The 16218-nt window shown below is 38.0% G+C and overlaps 2 protein-coding genes and 1 non-coding gene across 8 annotated transcripts; 2 read left to right on the top strand and 1 right to left on the bottom strand.

Moving 5' to 3' along the window:
* Nucleotides 1–2959: 2959 nt before the first annotated feature.
* On the top strand, nucleotides 2960–5623 carry LOC104114302 (glycine-rich RNA-binding protein 4, mitochondrial-like). Its single transcript, XM_009624710.4, has 5 exons — nucleotides 2960–3170; nucleotides 4054–4197; nucleotides 4277–4345; nucleotides 4502–4608; nucleotides 4824–5623. Exons 2-5 carry the CDS (start codon nucleotides 4062–4064, stop codon nucleotides 5292–5294), a joined length of 783 nt encoding a protein of 260 aa, XP_009623005.1. The 5' UTR covers nucleotides 2960–3170; nucleotides 4054–4061; the 3' UTR covers nucleotides 5295–5623.
* A 144-nt stretch (nucleotides 5624–5767) lies between these two features.
* LOC104091701 (protein RIK) lies at nucleotides 5768–14794 on the bottom strand. 6 transcript variants are annotated; one of them, XM_070196090.1, is made up of 13 exons: nucleotides 14540–14793; nucleotides 13647–13735; nucleotides 13323–13539; nucleotides 12801–12899; nucleotides 12656–12690; nucleotides 12499–12574; nucleotides 11680–11775; nucleotides 11517–11603; nucleotides 10910–11003; nucleotides 10652–10769; nucleotides 9991–10507; nucleotides 6946–7186; nucleotides 5768–6324 (listed from the first exon to the last, which is right to left on the bottom strand). In XM_070196090.1, the coding sequence occupies exons 3-13, from the start codon at nucleotides 13455–13457 to the stop codon at nucleotides 6197–6199; spliced, it is 1626 nt and encodes a 541-aa protein (XP_070052191.1). In that variant the 5' UTR covers nucleotides 13458–13539; nucleotides 13647–13735; nucleotides 14540–14793; the 3' UTR covers nucleotides 5768–6196. The 6 variants fall into 6 exon arrangements, 4 of the variants coding, with proteins under 4 accessions (XP_070052191.1, XP_070052190.1, XP_070052192.1 ...); XM_070196089.1 differs by lacking the exon at nucleotides 13647–13735; XR_011414229.1 differs by lacking the exons at nucleotides 5768–6324; nucleotides 13647–13735 and adding an exon at nucleotides 7547–7788 and having other exon boundaries at nucleotides 6967–7186; nucleotides 14540–14794.
* Nucleotides 14795–14881: 87 nt separating this feature from the next.
* Nucleotides 14882–14955, top strand: TRNAN-GUU (transfer RNA asparagine (anticodon GUU)). The gene has a single exon. It is a non-coding gene; the product is annotated as a tRNA-Asn (tRNA).
* Nucleotides 14956–16218: the final 1263 nt, after the last annotated feature.

Below are 16218 nucleotides of genomic sequence, written 5' to 3'. Positions count from 1 at the left end.
GGGACTTGATGGTATGTTTGGTTGAGGTCCCGAGGGCCTCGGGTGAGTTTCGGATATTTGGTGGATCATTTTTGGACTTGGCATGTTGGTTGAAGATTTCTGGTTTTTGTTGGTTCTGGTTTCCTCTTACGCATTCACGAGAATGGTCTCGCATTCGCGAAGTGTAAATGGAGGCTGAGGAAGGTTTGTTCTTCGTATTCGTGAAGAATAGGACGTGTTCGTGAAGGTCTAGGAGGAGAGTGCACAACGAACGTGAGATGGGCGACGCGTTCGCGAAGAAGAGAAAAGGCAACTGGGGACCCCATGCATTTGTTCTACGCGTTCGCGGAGGTAAGGTCGCGTTCACGATGATAGAGTAAAGGTCCGCGTTCGCGAGTGATTCATTGCGTTCGCGAAGAAGTGATTCTTGGTCAGAGGAAATTGTGCTTCGCGAACACGAGGGTGCTTCCGCGTTCACGAAGGAGGCGTACCTGGGCAGAATAAAAGATTCAAAAATGAGGGTTTTGAGTTCATAACACAAAATTGAATTGAGAGCTCGGTAGAAGGTAATTTTTGGAGAGATTCTTGCGTGGGTGTTTAGGGTAAGTGATTCATATTTGGTTTTGGTTAATTTTCATGATTATGCCTTTGATTCCATCATTTAATTTGTGATTTGGGGTGAAAATTGGGGGAAATGGAGAAAAGTTCTTAGGCTAGATTTTTGAGGTTTTGAATGGGATTTTGATATCGGATTTAAGTAAATTTGGTATGGTTAGACTCGTGGTTGAATGGGCTTTCGAATTTTATGAATTTTGTTGGATTCCGAGACGTGGGCCCGGAGGCCGATTTTGAGCCGATTTTGGATTTTTTATTAAAACTTCGAATATTTCTTATGGAATTGATTTCTTAGCGCGTGTTGATTGTATTGTATTGTTTGTGGCTAGATTCAAGACGTTCGAAGGTCGATTTGTGAGGCAAAGGCGTATTGGAGTAGGGATTTTGCTCGGATTGAGGTAAGTAACAGTTATAAATTTAGTTCTGAGGGTACGAAACCCCATGTTATGTGTATTGTGATTTAGTTGGAGGTGACGCTCATGCTAGGTGACGGGCGTATACCGTAGAAATTGTGACTTGGTCCATTCCATGGACCTGTGAAGTCGAATAATTTGTTAATTAGCTATATGCTCCCCATGTGTTAAAGAAATTTGACTGCAAATCATATTAGTAATCATGTTTAGGCTATGTCTTGGTACTATTGGAACCCACAGAGGCCGTGTACTTATTGAATTACGTGTTATTTGTTGTTTGTACTCAGTCTCAGATTCTAATTTCCTATCATATCTCAGACTCCATTATTCCTTGTTGATACATCATGTTATTGCTGTTTGGGCTGAATTTCTTTCATACTTTCTGAGAGCCCGAGAGACTGGAGATATTGATGACTGAGTGAGGCCGAGGGCCTGATTGTGAGAATATTTATGAGATCGGGCTACACGCTGCATCATGTTTCATTGATTTTATGCCATGATTTAGCTTGATATAGCGCTTGGGCCGAAGGAGCCCCTCCGGAGTCTATACGCATCCCCAATGAGCTCAGGTACCTACTGAGTGCGAGTGCCGAGTGCTGAGTGCCGAGCGACTGAGAGGAATGAGTGACTGTGAGGAATGAGAGATGGTGAGGTTGGAGAGAAGGGGAGGACTGAGTGACTGTTGCTCTGAGTGGCTGCATTTGATCTCATTGTTGTTGCACTTAGCTGCCATATATCACTTCTTTTGTTGAACTGAAATTGAACTATAACTGTGTAGCTCGTCACTATCTTTCAGTTCCTTATTTAGTATTGTTACTTACTGAGTTGGTTGTACCCACGCTACACCCTGCACTTCGTGTGCAGATTCAGGTGCTTCTGGGCACGATGGGTGTTGATTGCTTCGCACAGTTGACTTTTCTAAGAGATTTCAAGGTAGTTGCCCAGTGTTCGCAATCCTTGTTTCTTCCTCCCTATCTTTCCTTATATTGTATTTGGTTTTTGGACTATCTTAGACAGTGTATTCTAGACTTGTGACAGTAGACACTCATGTACTCCGTGACACCCCGATTTGGGAGTTATTATTCTGCGCTGTATTTTGGGTCTTTCTGTTCTGCTTATGAGAAATTGCTATTTAAACTGCTTTAAACCCATTTTTGTCAAAAGTATTAGAATTATTCATAAATGTCGGCTTGCCTAGTACCATGTTAGGCTCCATCACGACAGGTCAGAGTTTTGGATCGTGACTAATTTCTTTTATTGTCTTGTTTTATGTTAGTTTTGATTTAGGAAACTATAATTCTTTTGCAATTATTTTAATTGCTTAGCTAAATATTGCGTAGTTTGATTTAAAAAATTTCGATGCACCTATTCATCGAAAAATTTATTGATTTCTTTAAAGTTTGAACATCTTGGCGAGATTCACGGCTATTTCATTGGTTAAGTACGTAAAAATTGCCTTTAAGACGCGTTAAGAGCATATAAATTATCTTTAAGACGCGTTAAGTACATAAAAACTGCCATTAATACGCATTAAGTATGTAAAAAATGTCTTGTAACTTAAATTCATTATGCCACAAATCCATGCAGCAAGGCGGTGCGGTTTTAAATTCCTTACGGACAAAGATTAATTACTGTCGATTTTTCTTGTTCCCAAATCTATATTTTTCTAACAAATTGAAGGTAAAATCTATTGTGCTAGTAACAAATTCAAAAAGAGTGAACCATTTCCATGTCAAAATGAAAAAATAAGGGATTTTTATTGATCATTCTTAATTATGATCAAAAAAAAAAAAAAAGGAACATAAATCAGTCTTGGTCTCTCTCGCCAACTCGTTCTGGTTCACTAGGAGTTAGGTGGATGTGAAGGAAGTTTGCAGTAGCACCTTATGTGTTTTAACGTAACATGCCCTAATCAAGGGCTTAAATAAATTGAAATAGAGGGAGTTTTTTTCTTCTTTTTTTTTTTCCAATTAATCCAATGTTCTGTTGACGACCGCCACGTGTACACTCTCTTTCATCAACGGCCAAGGTCTTGCTGATTATAATCGTACGGCCAAGATATTTTACAATATTTATACCCACAAACTTCTAAAACCCTACTACTGAGTACTGAGTACTGACTGAGCTCGGGTTTAAGGAAAAGTTCTCATCAACACAACAAAGGTACGTTTTTTCTTCTGCAAATTCTTCCTGTATATCTGTCTCCCGTTACATAGATTGTTATTATTTCAATTTGTTTCATTTGTTGCCACAGTTGTTTAGTTTTAGTCAAAAGGTTAGGGTTTTAGCCATTTCCATTCTGTTTCTTGAATACCAGTACTAGTTTACTACAATAAGTCTTGGTTTTGGATTTTTTCACTTTTTATATGATCTTTTTAACTAGTTATGCCTGCTCCTCCCGGTACAAAATTGTTATTTTAGATATCAATGGTGAGCACATTTGGATGCCGATTGTTGCTAATTAAAAAAATAAACTCATCTTTTTAATTGTTTTGTTGGTGGGGTTGGTGGATTTTTTGAATGCTAGAACGATTAGTTCATGACCCGTCTATTTTAGTGATTTCCTGCTTTTAGTTATATGAAAAATGTGGAATAATTTCTATGTGCTCCCTTCATGCTATTTTATATGATTTTGTTTGACTGAACATGTTAATTTGAGCTAGTTATGATATTCTTGCAAGTGGAAGAACATTTAGAAATAATGGTTGGAAAGTTAATTTTAATGTGTTTGGTATTAGAATGAATTTGGATTCTTGAAGTTGTATTGAATAATATTGTTAACGGGATGGATCACATATTTTGGGATGTTCCAAAACGGAAAGACTGTCGTATAAATTGGGACGAAAGGAATATGAACTTAGAGAAAAGTAACGATCCGTTCTTTTTCTTTTATGCACTGGTTCATAATATCTAAGTGCCTTTCAGCAGTTTATGGTGGAAATGGAATTGATTCTATGACCAAAAATTTCTTCTGTATCTAACATCTTAATGTTTATTTTAATGTTGATGTTTAATATTGACTCTTGGCGTTCTGTTCTTTTCATAGGTCTAAAGATGGCTTTTGTCAATAGAATTGGAAATATGCTTAAACAGAGTGTAAGCAGGCATGCGAACTTGGAACTGTGTGCCTCAAGAACATCACTTTACCAGGCTATAAGAAGCATGTCTTCTTCAAAGCTTTTTGTTGGAGGTAAAAGGATTTTGTTCCCCGTTGTACGAAGTAGCTATGTTATTTTTGTTGCTCTATAATTGTCAACTATTGACTGCAGGTCTCTCATGGGGCACTGATGAAACCTCTCTGAAAGAGGCATTCTCACAACATGGTGAAGTGATTGAAGGTATTTGTCTTGTGAATTTACCTCTGTTACTGTAAAATTTTACAGTGGACTCCATAAGCGTGGTTCACAGAGCCTATGAAATTAATTTTTGTTCTGAACAAATTAGAATATATATCACTGAAATTGATGAAAGGATAAAATCTGTGGTTCGTGCAGCTAGAATTATTATGGATCGTGACACAGGAAGATCCAGAGGATTTGGCTTTGTTAGTTTTACGTCAACTGAAGAAGCAGCAAGTGCATTGACTGCCTTGGATGGCCAGGTAATTATGTCCAGGTTTCTTTCTGAACTGCTGGTGAGAGTTATTCTCGAAGAATGACAAACGCCTTCAGCTTTTTTATTCACCTTCACTTTTTGGTGCCTTTCTTTCATATTGTCACCAAATTGTTTTTGTCTATTTCTTCAGTTAAATGAGATGAATTTTTTCGAACTAGCTTTTTGAGACCAGGATCAGGTGATATTTATTTAACTTTTCAGGATCTCCATGGGAGACAGATAAGGGTTAATTATGCCACAGAAAGGCCTCGTGGCAGTTTTGGGGGTGGTTATGGTAGCGGTGGTGGATATGGTGGGGGAGATGGAAGTTTTGCAGGTGCTGGAGGTTATGCATCCAGCAATTATGGAGGTGGTGGTAACTACGGTACCAACAACAGTTATTCTGCAGGTGGTGGCAACTATGGTGGAGGAGTGGGGTATGGTAGTGGTGAAGGTGACAACGATGCTGGAGGTGTCGGACAAGGCAGTTTTGGCGGTGGATATGGTGGTGGGAATACTGGAAATTACAACGCTAGTTTCACACCGGGTATGGTGGACAATGGTGTGGAAGAACAGCTTAGTGCAGACCAAGGGACTGAATCTGTAAACAGTGATTTCACAGCGGGTGCAGAAGGAAGTTACAGGGATGACGATGATGAGCCAAATGGCTATGCCAACTCCAGGGGTTCATAATATGTCTTATCTTGCCATTGAGGCAACAAAAGTATATTATATTTCCAGCAGGGTTGCTACTGATAGCTTAGTTTATCTAGTTTTATGTATGCGTAGGATTAAACTCTAGCCTTTTTTACCATCTCTCTTCTTTCTTTTTAAACGGTGTTCATTTTAATGGAGCTCTCCAAGTACCGATTTTAAGCATTGTGCAGTGCTCATCGTTTGCTACTCTTTAGTTTCTTTAGACATTTGGGCGTGTACTCGAACTGAAATTTGAACAAGAAACAGGTATTGTAATGTTAAATTGATTAGATCCTATAATTATTAAGTGTAAATGTTTTACTTTACAGTCGGTAGAGTTAAACACATACTTGGATCTTCAAGTTGTTTTTATTCTAACTTTTACGTTGATAAAGTTATATAAACACTCATAACTTGCTGATTACCTGCGAGTTTCAATGGCTGCTTATTGTTACTAAATACACAGATAATTAGTTCAACGAAACGGGTACCATTTCTTTGTTTCGGTGAGATAAATTCCTTCAAATTTTCAGACTGAAACTACAAGCAACAGCATCAAAGAATTTCTGGTTACTTCCTGAAGGATAATGGAAATACAAGGCTGTGTCCACAAATACATAGTCCTCAATACTACAGAACCTTCTCTTTTTTCCTCTTTCCCCCCTTTTAGTTGCCCCCCTCCCCGTCTTTTTCTTTGGGGGGGGGGGGGGGGGGGGGAGATGGGTACATATTAAATATTTCACAGTAAACATGATCCTCAGCCAAGGAAAATCCACCAGCCAGTTCCAGGTCCATTGAAAACGACCATTCAGTTTCCAGTTAACATTCAGCTGTTGCCAAAATTTTCAAGAGAAGCTGCGTTGTTGCCAAAATTTTCAAGAGAAGTGCAATGATCATTATTAAACAGCCCAAAATGGTTTCGGAGCTGCTACCACATTTGAGCTGCTTTTCAAAGGTCTGTCAATTGCTTCATCAGTGTCATCGTCGTCGTCATCATCCCCATATTCCATTAGCTGGACTAAAGTATCTGAGATGCACAAATTGTATCAAACCATTAAATAATCGGCATGGAGTAGCGGGCAGGGCAGGGTGAGGGGGTGAGGATAGTAGTCAAGGGTGGAGGGAGGGGAGGAAAAAATCAGCGTGAAATGCTACTTATGAAACTTGTTTTCCCTACTCCCACCAGGGAAGTCATTTTTCTGATATTTTTTTCTAGAGAAAATGTTTTCCAAAATATTTTGACTAACCAGACATGGAAAAATTGAAAAACATTGTCTCCCTTCATACCACGTCCTTAGTAACAAGAAATGCAAGAAAAGGAAGGGGGTGATGAAGGTCTGTAGGTCTCACTAATATACAAGCCAAGCAAGAGTTATTTAAATAACAACCCAGTATAATCCCACTAGTGGGGTCTGGGGAGGGTAGTGTGTACGCAGATCTTACCCCTACCCTGGGGTAGGGAGGCTGTTTCCGATAGACCCACCCTCGGCTCTCTCCCTCCAAGAACTCCCCACCTTGCTCTTGGGGTGACTCGAACTCACAACCTCTTAGATGGAAGTGGAGGGTGCTTACCACTAGAGCAACCCACTCTTGTCTAACAAGAGTTATTTAAATCTTGAGACCAAAAAGCTAGAGTACTGGCAAATACCTGGAACAATTTTACATGGTGTTCTATGAGCTACATTGTTAGCATGCACTTTCTCTGTTGATGAATGAAACTTTGGTGGTGGTGGTGGTGGTGGTGAAGGCATCGTTCTAGGAGGTGGCGGTGCCATCGGACTGGATAATGGCTGAACCAACTTTTTCGGAGCCGCTCCAATGTTGTATCTATCACCTGCGTCTGACATTCGTTTCTGAGGCGTTGGGAGCTCTGAACCCTGCAATGAATTCTGACAACCAAAGGGGGAGATGGAGTCCATCCATAAAACTTATCAATTCAAGGAAAGGGAGGTAAAAGTTTTGAGTTTTTCGAAAACATACTTGAACATTCTTTTACTTGTATAGTAGCAGGCAAGTGAAGTTTAAAATAAATGTGTGATCCTAAGAATTATTGATTTCAACTTGAATAACTTGGAAGCGTGGGATATGCAACTTGACTTTTCTTCTATCACTTGCTACAAGGAGCTTAGATCATTATGTGTGGAAAATCAAAAAATTGCAGATGCCCAAAACAAAAACATTTTCAGAGTGAAGTAGAAATTGTTTGAAAGCCTCCCGTGCAGAATGTAATGTGACCTCAGTCTTATTACCCTTTGAATAGTTGAAGCATTATTGGTTTACGCATGTGCATTTCAAATTAGTGTATGAACAATTGACAGAATGCCAAAACCAGAAGGGGTATGGTCTCTATTCATCGGAACCATAAAAAAGAACTGAAATAGCATGCAGCAACCCATGCCTCCTCCATATCCCAGAATCCTGTGAAACATACAAAGGTCCAACAGAGTTCCACTATCAGCCTGTTAGCTTCATACAAGGTCAGAGAAATTACCTGGAATATCAAGTAGAAAAGGTTAGACCAGAAATAAATATATGCATTTTATCTGAAAAATGTAAGGAAATTTGAGGAATTTCAGATGCTCAATTTGGAACAGCAATGTAATACAAATTTAAAGTGAGAACCAAGGAAGTCACGTTCTTTTTGTCTCCTCCCCCTACCCCCCCCCCCCCCAAAACAGGCAAATGTTACAAAATAGCCAAAGCAATTAAGGGAAAGAATCAAACTAATAAACTCCTAAGGGGATGGATATAAGGCTCTTTAAATTAACTAGCAAATTGGAATTTCAGAGCCAGATCGGTATGCAGCCCATGGATTGCTAGTTGCCACACGTGAGGGCTGAATAGAAACTAAGATGTTCGGTGAAGGCAAACTAAGTTTAAAAGAGACCCAAAAATAGGAGAATCTGATAAAAACAGATTTTGCCTATCATCATGATACACAAGCTGCACTTCATCCTTTATTAATACCATTGATATAGTGAAGGCAAAGTAAGAATTTAATCACATACACAGGATACTCCTGTGCAGAAGACCACTCAAGCTGTAAGAAATAATTAAGGACATAACTTATTATACAACGAGGCAGATATACAGGCTATTGCTACGATGCCACAGTTTATGAAAGGTTGGTTTCAGCATAAATTTGGAGAAACCACAGGAGCTTCGAAAGTAGGTGAAGAGGCCCTCCAAATGAGGAATAGGAATCAATACAACTTCAGTGACCTCTCAGCCACAACCACTAAGGGAAACTTCTTCTTTTTTTCGTTTTTTTTGAGAAAACATGTATATATATAATCAACAGCACAAAGTTTGTGCTGGATACCAAAATATGGACATCACATCAGTGAAAAGCCAAAAACCTACAATCCTTGTTCTTCTAAAACTTTTAGAATTGAATCGGGGTCATCTACATATTCAAAGGTGGATCCAGGATTTTGGGAAGATGAGTGCACTATTACGAAGAGGTAGATCCAGGATATAAATTTTACGGGTTTAACCTTTAGTTCTTACTATTGCACTCATTAGCTTTTGGAATTATAAGTTCAAAATTAATTTTTCTAAAAATAGTAATAGTAATTTTCTTACATATATATCTAGTACTTTGTGTAGAAAATGGTGGAATTAGTTGAACCCATTGACAACATGTTACATAATCTACTGCTACTAGTTTTAATATACACATTTGGTTTAATTATATAAAATTTTACGGTGATAAAAGAAGAATAGGAATGTGTCAGACTTGGAAATTTTCAAAGACCAAACCAAACAAAAAAAAAAGTAATTAATTAATACGCAAGAAGTGACACCGGACATGCCCGTCTCCAGTGGTTGTGCCCAATTCTAGAAAAACAAAAAGGAAAAAAACAACAAGAGTGACATAAGATTTGAACTCCCAACCTTACTTAGAGAGGTGCACCAAATAACCATTGCATCATATGATACTTTGAGCTTGGGTGCGCGCGCGCGCGCGCGCGCACACACACACACACACACACACATATATATATATATATATATATATATATATATATATATATATATATATATATATATATATATATATATATATATATATTATTTTTGAAAAAATATAACATTATTATACACGACCTAGGGAGGGGAGCATAGGTTCACGTGCCCCAGGAACCCCCTTCTAGATACGACACTGTATATATTCTAATTTACACCAAAAACTAAGGGAAACTTGTTTTATACAAACTGACATCTTTTTTCAGTTATATCATCATTCTAGCAATCGATTAGCCAGATACCACATAGTGAATGGTCAAAGAGCAGTACTTGGAGAGGTGCTTTTGATCCGTTCAGATTAGTGATACATGTACGCCTCAATCTTCCACTATGTAGTTGGAACTGTAGTAGTGCCAGTACTCATATATAATCTACCTTTTTATTAATTTTGGATCATATCATCTATCATTTTAGTCCTCATCCAAAAGAAAGGCTATTGGAGCAAAACTTTTTGCACCGCTAGTGCCCCGTTGCATACTTCAACAAGCAGAAAATGATAACAGAAGAACCCCTGAATACTCCAGTATAGATTCCTTTGCCAGAAATTATAACAAGAAATGCTTTCAGTGTTCATTTCTTACCAATATAATCTTCGCATCAAAAGCTAGTAAAAGGCAATTGCCTGGAGAGACCTTAGTATAGGTCAAGGAGATTTAGCACATACCTGGTTTACAGTTACTTGGCTCTTTCCAGCAGCCGGCAGCTCCTGAAATTTACGCTTCTGTGCAGGGCGCTTGTCCTTCTCAGAACCTATACTTGTCTGTGAAGTGATGCTTGCTCCTGTTGTTGCCGGAGCAACTGTGGCAGTGACTGGAGAAGTAGAATGCCTAAGAGCCAAAGCAACTTGCTGCAGAGGAGTGGCTTGTGGATATATACCATCATAACCAATATAGCTTGTTCTACTTGTAACTAATTGATGAGGATAGCAACCGGTGGGAGGTTGAGATGGCACAGGATTCAGTGAACCAACAGATTGAGGCACTGTACCCTGAGAAACAACATTAGTCACACCTGCAGCTGCAGTCACGGGAACTGCTGCTGCTGTTGTGGAGCTCAGAATCTGTGCAGCTACATTGGCTGCAGGTATGTTATTGACTTCTGATTCACTTCCAGAACCCTGAATGCTGGCTAATGGTTGTGGTGGAGGTGGAACAGCACCATAAACCTTACAAGAAGAGACTCTGCACAATGACAGTCACAAAAATGAGGATTCGGGTATGTCTAACAACAGAAGAAACAGAATCATACCAAACAACAACCCATATAAACCTCTTCTTAACAAAATGCTGCAATCACATTTTATACACTCAAAGAAACATGCATACCTAGAAGCACCACACTCTGCACATATAGTATCCAAAAGATTTTCTGCCAAAAGCTTTGCACGCTCAAGACTTGCACTGTTATTGCTTGATATGAGTAAATGCAGAGGTTGATGCAAATCTGCACATAAAAAGAAAACATTCAAGAGGAATCTTTGTTATAACCAAGAAATCCCCCAGGGTGCACAGTTGATAACTGATCTTGTCATGCTAACTACGGAGCATGGGGAAAAATTGCATCAAAAATCAACAAATAGGCACCTTCACCCTGTTCTCCATCTGAATATCCCGTACCATGCCCTCGTAGCAAGACAGTCGCTCCAGTTTCATTTATAATGTGATTTATATACTGATCCTGCACTTACAAAAGCCAACCACCAGCACAGAAGAAAAACTCTCCAAATGGACGGAGATGTCAGAGAAAGCTCAGAACATTAGAATCTCTTGGCTTTCTATAAATTAGAATAAATTTAAGAAGAGTACATCAAGCATCAATGCATGCCAAACAGGGTGGGAAACAGATTACACTACTGGAAAGAAACAATCATATAATTACTCAGACCAGAATCTGATCAATGAAGAGAAACAATAATTAATTGATTCCAACATCAGATCAATAACAGAGAAGTAACGACTGGTTGTACATTCCCGATATCTGAACTTGCAAGCAACTCATAACAAATAGAGAAAAGAAATTGAAAAGGCAAATGGATAAAAAATCATACAATAAAAGGTTCCGCCATTTTATGTCGCTAACAATGCGAGAGATTATCCGTTGAAAATTTCCCAAAACAGTTAACCCTCGACCATACCACCATAACTCAACAAACCAGGGGAAAAAGGGCAAAGTTTGATAGAGGGAGCTCACATTTGGTCCACGAATGCGCGCAGCAATATTTGCTGATGGATCAGCATCAAAGCCCAGGTAGACACAGGTGCTAAGCAGATGATTGACCTGATGGTAAAAGAGTTAGATGTTACAGTAATTTTCTGGGTTCAGCTCCTATCAAACCTCACCAGATACTACTTACCTTCAATCCATTGTTAACAGTACCTTGCTTCAGCATTTCCTCCACTATAGCAGCAGCACGATCAACTGCTTTGATCCTCTCCAGTGTTGTTTCTAGCTGAACCAACCATAGTACATGTAAATACACCGTAACAATAACTTTACACAGTAAAGTGAGGTCAAAACATTAAGAACTTGAAAGATTACAGAGATAAGTCCCACTTCAATGAATGTCAATATTTCTTCATAATGTGACCCAAGATAAGTTCAACTTCCCTATGAGGAAATTTTTATCGAATATATCATCACCAAAAAGTTAATGAGAGCCCCCTTTTACATTTCTCTACTCAACTTTTCTTTTTTTAATTTGTTCCTAAGAAAGCAAAAGTTATTAGTGAACTTGTAACTCTAAACTTAGCCAAGTCAAACGTGAGCATTAAATTTGAGATGGATAGACAAAAAATGTAGACATTAAAAAACAAAAAATTAGAAAGGTTCAGAAATGTGCCACAGCTTTTGCTTTAAAAGAGAAAAGATTTTCCAAGATTCTACCGTCATATGTAGTAATTCGTATATATTGGATAAATCAGGAAAAAAACTAGCAGTAAATGAACTCTAAGCTAGAGAATAGAACAAAAGAAATATTGGTGGTAACCACTTCAATGATTGGAAAAACACAGAAACGAAACTAAGAGAAACAAGTTAACAATAGGCAAATGTGTTGAGTAATTAAAATGCTCAAAAATGATTCATCTATGCAATTTGGTGACGGACAAACTTTATTAGCAATCTTCCTGAATCAAATGGTGCATCTTAAAAGCAAACAACTAAAATTGCTTACATGTGCCCCAGCAGAAATATGAAGGTAGAGGGGTTTTTCACCATCAGATGGTGCATTTGGAGGCCTGTATCTACCCCTGCAATAGCCAGGTTAAACAGGTATTATACTACAAATAAAAGCTAAACAATGAGCAATATAAGACTTCATGATGTACTACCTAGTTATAACCACAGCACCCGAGCTCTTCTGAATCTGCAGAAACAATGATAATTAATCAATAAATAAGGTGCATAACCTTAATATAATCAGTATTTGCTTCTTGACTCCTCTTTAGTATTATAGAACCCATTAACAATATTCACCTCTTCCTGGGTTTGGCGCTTTGTGAGCCTGTAGCGAACAGCCGGATCAGCGTCATTAATGACAATTTCTCTTGCTATCAACTCATCCTGAATTTTCGGCTGCAATAGTTCATGATTAGAAAATCAGAAGTGACCCAAACAAAAAAGGAAGCTGATGTTAAACAACAGTATGTAGAAGGATAATGGAAAAATGGCATAAAGCGCATGGCAGATTCAATATAAACTCAAAGGACGCATAACAAACACATTAACTGTTGATTTGCAGTAGGACAACCGCAGGAAAGTGAACCAGAAAACGTGTTGATTTTGATGACAATACAAGGAGGTAGATAATGGGAAAAGGCTACTGACAACAGAAATAATGTCCGCCCCCAAAGAAAAAAAAAAGAGAAGCACATGTTGGCTGATATGTGGATCATGCATTTGGATAATAACTCATAGAGCTAGGTAACAACCCTCAAGTAATAGGGGAAACCTTCCAAGCTAGAAAAGAATAAGCAGCATCTTCTCCGATAATCTTACTTGAATTAAGTTTTGGGCAACAATGAGAGGATGCTGCTGCACTGTAGTAGCACCAATAGCGGTAAGAGGATTCATAAAAGCAGCACCTAAGACTGGAGCTACACCGGGTAATGGGACACCAGCAAGAGATCCCATGTTTGCCACTGGAAAAATCCCAGATACTGCAACTCCATCTGGAACAAATGTCTCCGCAGGCTGATCCCACTTTCTCCTCTTCCTGGAAGATGTTGAAAAGTTAAACCACCAGAAGAGCTTACTTAGAACTTCTTATTAGACTATGAAGTGTTGCCGACATGATTGAACATTTTTTTTTCTTATACTAACCAATCAATCAAATAATTTCATCGGTATGAGCTTCGCATCTAGTTTGCGTCACATGCCGGTACCAAGCGCACAAAAAGAGAGGATGGTTACTGTAGGTACACCAACACAAAACCAATCAAATTTATGATATGAATCTCAACTATGACTCAATCCTAAAGTAGCTGGGTCCAGTTATGTGAATCTCTATATCAATTCAGCTCTATTTGGCCCCAGTACATAATCTTTTATGCTTATTTTTTTCTGCTTCTGCAGCATAATGCAAACAACCCCACTAATATTTATTGTGTTAAACCAGATTCTCTAACAAAAACAAAAACTACTACTACCCCTCAGCCCCAAACAAGTTGGGGTCGACTATAGGGATTCTCACTGAACACGTCACTAATTTAAATCATCTAATGCCAATATTATGTTAATAAAAATAAAAAAGTATTAGAAATTCTGTACAGTTTCTAAATGTATAAATCTCTGAAAGGTTAAACCACTACTAGCGAGTATAAGATCTTCCATGTGCAAATACTACTGCCATTACCTCAATACTAGTTGTTCCTATAGAGTTGCAATTGTATATACAAATTTAGCTGTCCAATTTTTTCAGCTTAGCATCAGACTAAAAGGACATGACAATCTCATGAAGCCAATAGTACATTAAAAGGAATAAACCGTGGAGAAGTAGACACAATCATGTGAAATTTCAATCAGCTAGGCCAAATCCCAAGCTAGTGAAGGTATACACGATCAATCAAAAACATGTTCAGGAGATAGGGAACAAAATTTAATCAATACGTGAAGTTTCAATTCTGACCTAAGTCAATGATATTAAGGGAAACTTAGATCTCAATTGAAGTGGATTGCCTTCGATAAATAAAATTAAAGATGAAAATTTTATGCACCTTTGCTTCGTTGATGAGGAATTGGAGTCTAAGGATTCGGAAGATGAAACTCTAGGGCAATTATCCTCCGTCATCGCTTAAGAAATTTCTAGTTCGTTTGATTGCAATGCTTCTTTTGATTCAACGGAGCGGAAGAATGATTGAATTTCACAAAAACAAGGATTTCAGACGCATCTAATTGTAAGAATTAGTGGCGTCGAGACTCCACATTGCATTTGGATTTCGGTGCGAACGGCCAAATGCTGAGGCGCTGCTTGCCAGGGATGTGAATCTCGTGACATGTACGTGCTAAGAATTAAACGGTCTAATAAATATAACTTTATGCAATACAGAAATAACAAAGCTGGAATAGCTCAGTTGGTTAGAGCGTGTGGCTGTTAACCACAAGGTCGGAGGTTCAAGCCCTCCTTCTAGCGTTTCAAATCATCTTTTTTTTCTTTTCGGAATACCACTTGGAGTAGGATTTTTATAGTATAAGGATAAGGAATATACGTGATTAATTTTAAAATGCATTGTATATAGCCATATTACACGAGTGATTGAAGTAACCTTTTCGTTAATAAATATGGAATTGATTTCTCTCATCTTTAAGTTTTGTTCTTTCGAGCAATTAATTTTAATTGCTTTAGAAAAGATATGAGCAATCGACAACAATTCTTTTTTCTTTTGTATTAGAAACTTTCATTTTGTTCATTTGGAATATCTATTTTCTTTCTTACCACAAAAGTTCGAATATGAGCAAATTTAATGCTCCAAATAACAAGCAAAAGATTAACAAAAGTCCTTCTTTGACAATTTGTGAGATTAGATGTGTAATTAAGTTGTTAAAGTTCATATATAGTAAGTGGGGCCTCTTGGCCACATGATCCATTTTCAAACTTGATTTGGCCAAGTTTTAATTATTGTAGGATTGACTTTCATGCTTAATTAGTGCTTAAGTAGGATTATAAAGTGAAGGGGGAAAATTCAGTCTTTATCTCTAATGTTTCACTTATTACACTTTGTAAGCCTAATATTTTCATATTTAAAATAAAAAAATCCCCAACCCTTCCCGTCGTTTCTGCCGTCCCAATCCCCATTCCCACAGCTGAATCCTCCATTGCGGCTTGCTTTTCTTGTATTCTCACACATAGGTCGTCTCCCTTCTTCTCCATTCCTCTCAAAGCCTCATTATTTTGATATATCGTTTAAGGAGAGGAAATCGAAAAATTGGAGATTTTTGGATCTGGCGAATTTGGGAATGAAATTGGTGGTACAACTGTTCACTATCACCAAGAAGACAAGTTCGAACAATTCTTAAATTATAAATATTAAGATTCTTATGTCTAACTAATTAACTAACAACTGAAAATAGTAAATTAACAACTAAAGATACAAGATTAAGGAGGTCTAGAGTTATGATTTCCCCAATAGTCGGAATCCTTCCCGCTACGTCTCCTATAATTTCGCCTAATTATTCGCTACTGATCGTGAGCACTTTAGGTGTCGTAATTCTCTCCCGAGCAACTACTATAATTTACTAGATATATTCTCTCGAACTACGCTAGCTGGCATTATCTTACCGCTTACTATGACCACGTCAAGGCTTTGTTATTCTTAAACCCACCTTTAAACCTGCCGTATTGATTCCTCATATATGTTAGGAGTGACGTTGTTCAATAACTACCTAAATATGTATC

The sequence above is a fragment of the Nicotiana tomentosiformis genome, chromosome 2 (assembly GCF_000390325.3).
Source record: "Nicotiana tomentosiformis chromosome 2, ASM39032v3, whole genome shotgun sequence".
NCBI lineage: Eukaryota > Viridiplantae > Streptophyta > Magnoliopsida > Solanales > Solanaceae > Nicotiana > Nicotiana tomentosiformis.
The sequence above is the reverse complement of the archived record's forward strand: the minus strand, read 5'-3'. Positions and strand labels throughout refer to the sequence as shown.

Excerpts from the sequence above, each read along its gene's own strand:
- LOC104091701 (XM_070196089.1), bottom strand. The coding sequence starts at position 14,613 with ATGACGGAGGATAATTGCCCTAGAGTTTCATCTTCCGAATCCTTAGAC. Across the intron at positions 11,004-11,516 it reads CGCGCATTCGTGGACCAAAT|GATCAGTATATAAATCACAT; the intron begins GTGAGCTCCCTC and ends TTGTAAGTGCAG. Across the intron at positions 6,325-6,945 it reads ACCATGTAAAATTGTTCCAG|ATACTTTAGTCCAGCTAATG; the intron begins GTATTTGCCAGT and ends TGTGCATCTCAG.
- LOC104114302 (XM_009624710.4), top strand. The coding sequence starts at position 4,062 with ATGGCTTTTGTCAATAGAATTGGAAATATGCTTAAACAGAGTGTAAGC. Across the intron at positions 4,198-4,276 it reads TTCAAAGCTTTTTGTTGGAG|GTCTCTCATGGGGCACTGAT; the intron begins GTAAAAGGATTT and ends TATTGACTGCAG. Across the intron at positions 4,346-4,501 it reads ACATGGTGAAGTGATTGAAG|CTAGAATTATTATGGATCGT; the intron begins GTATTTGTCTTG and ends TGGTTCGTGCAG.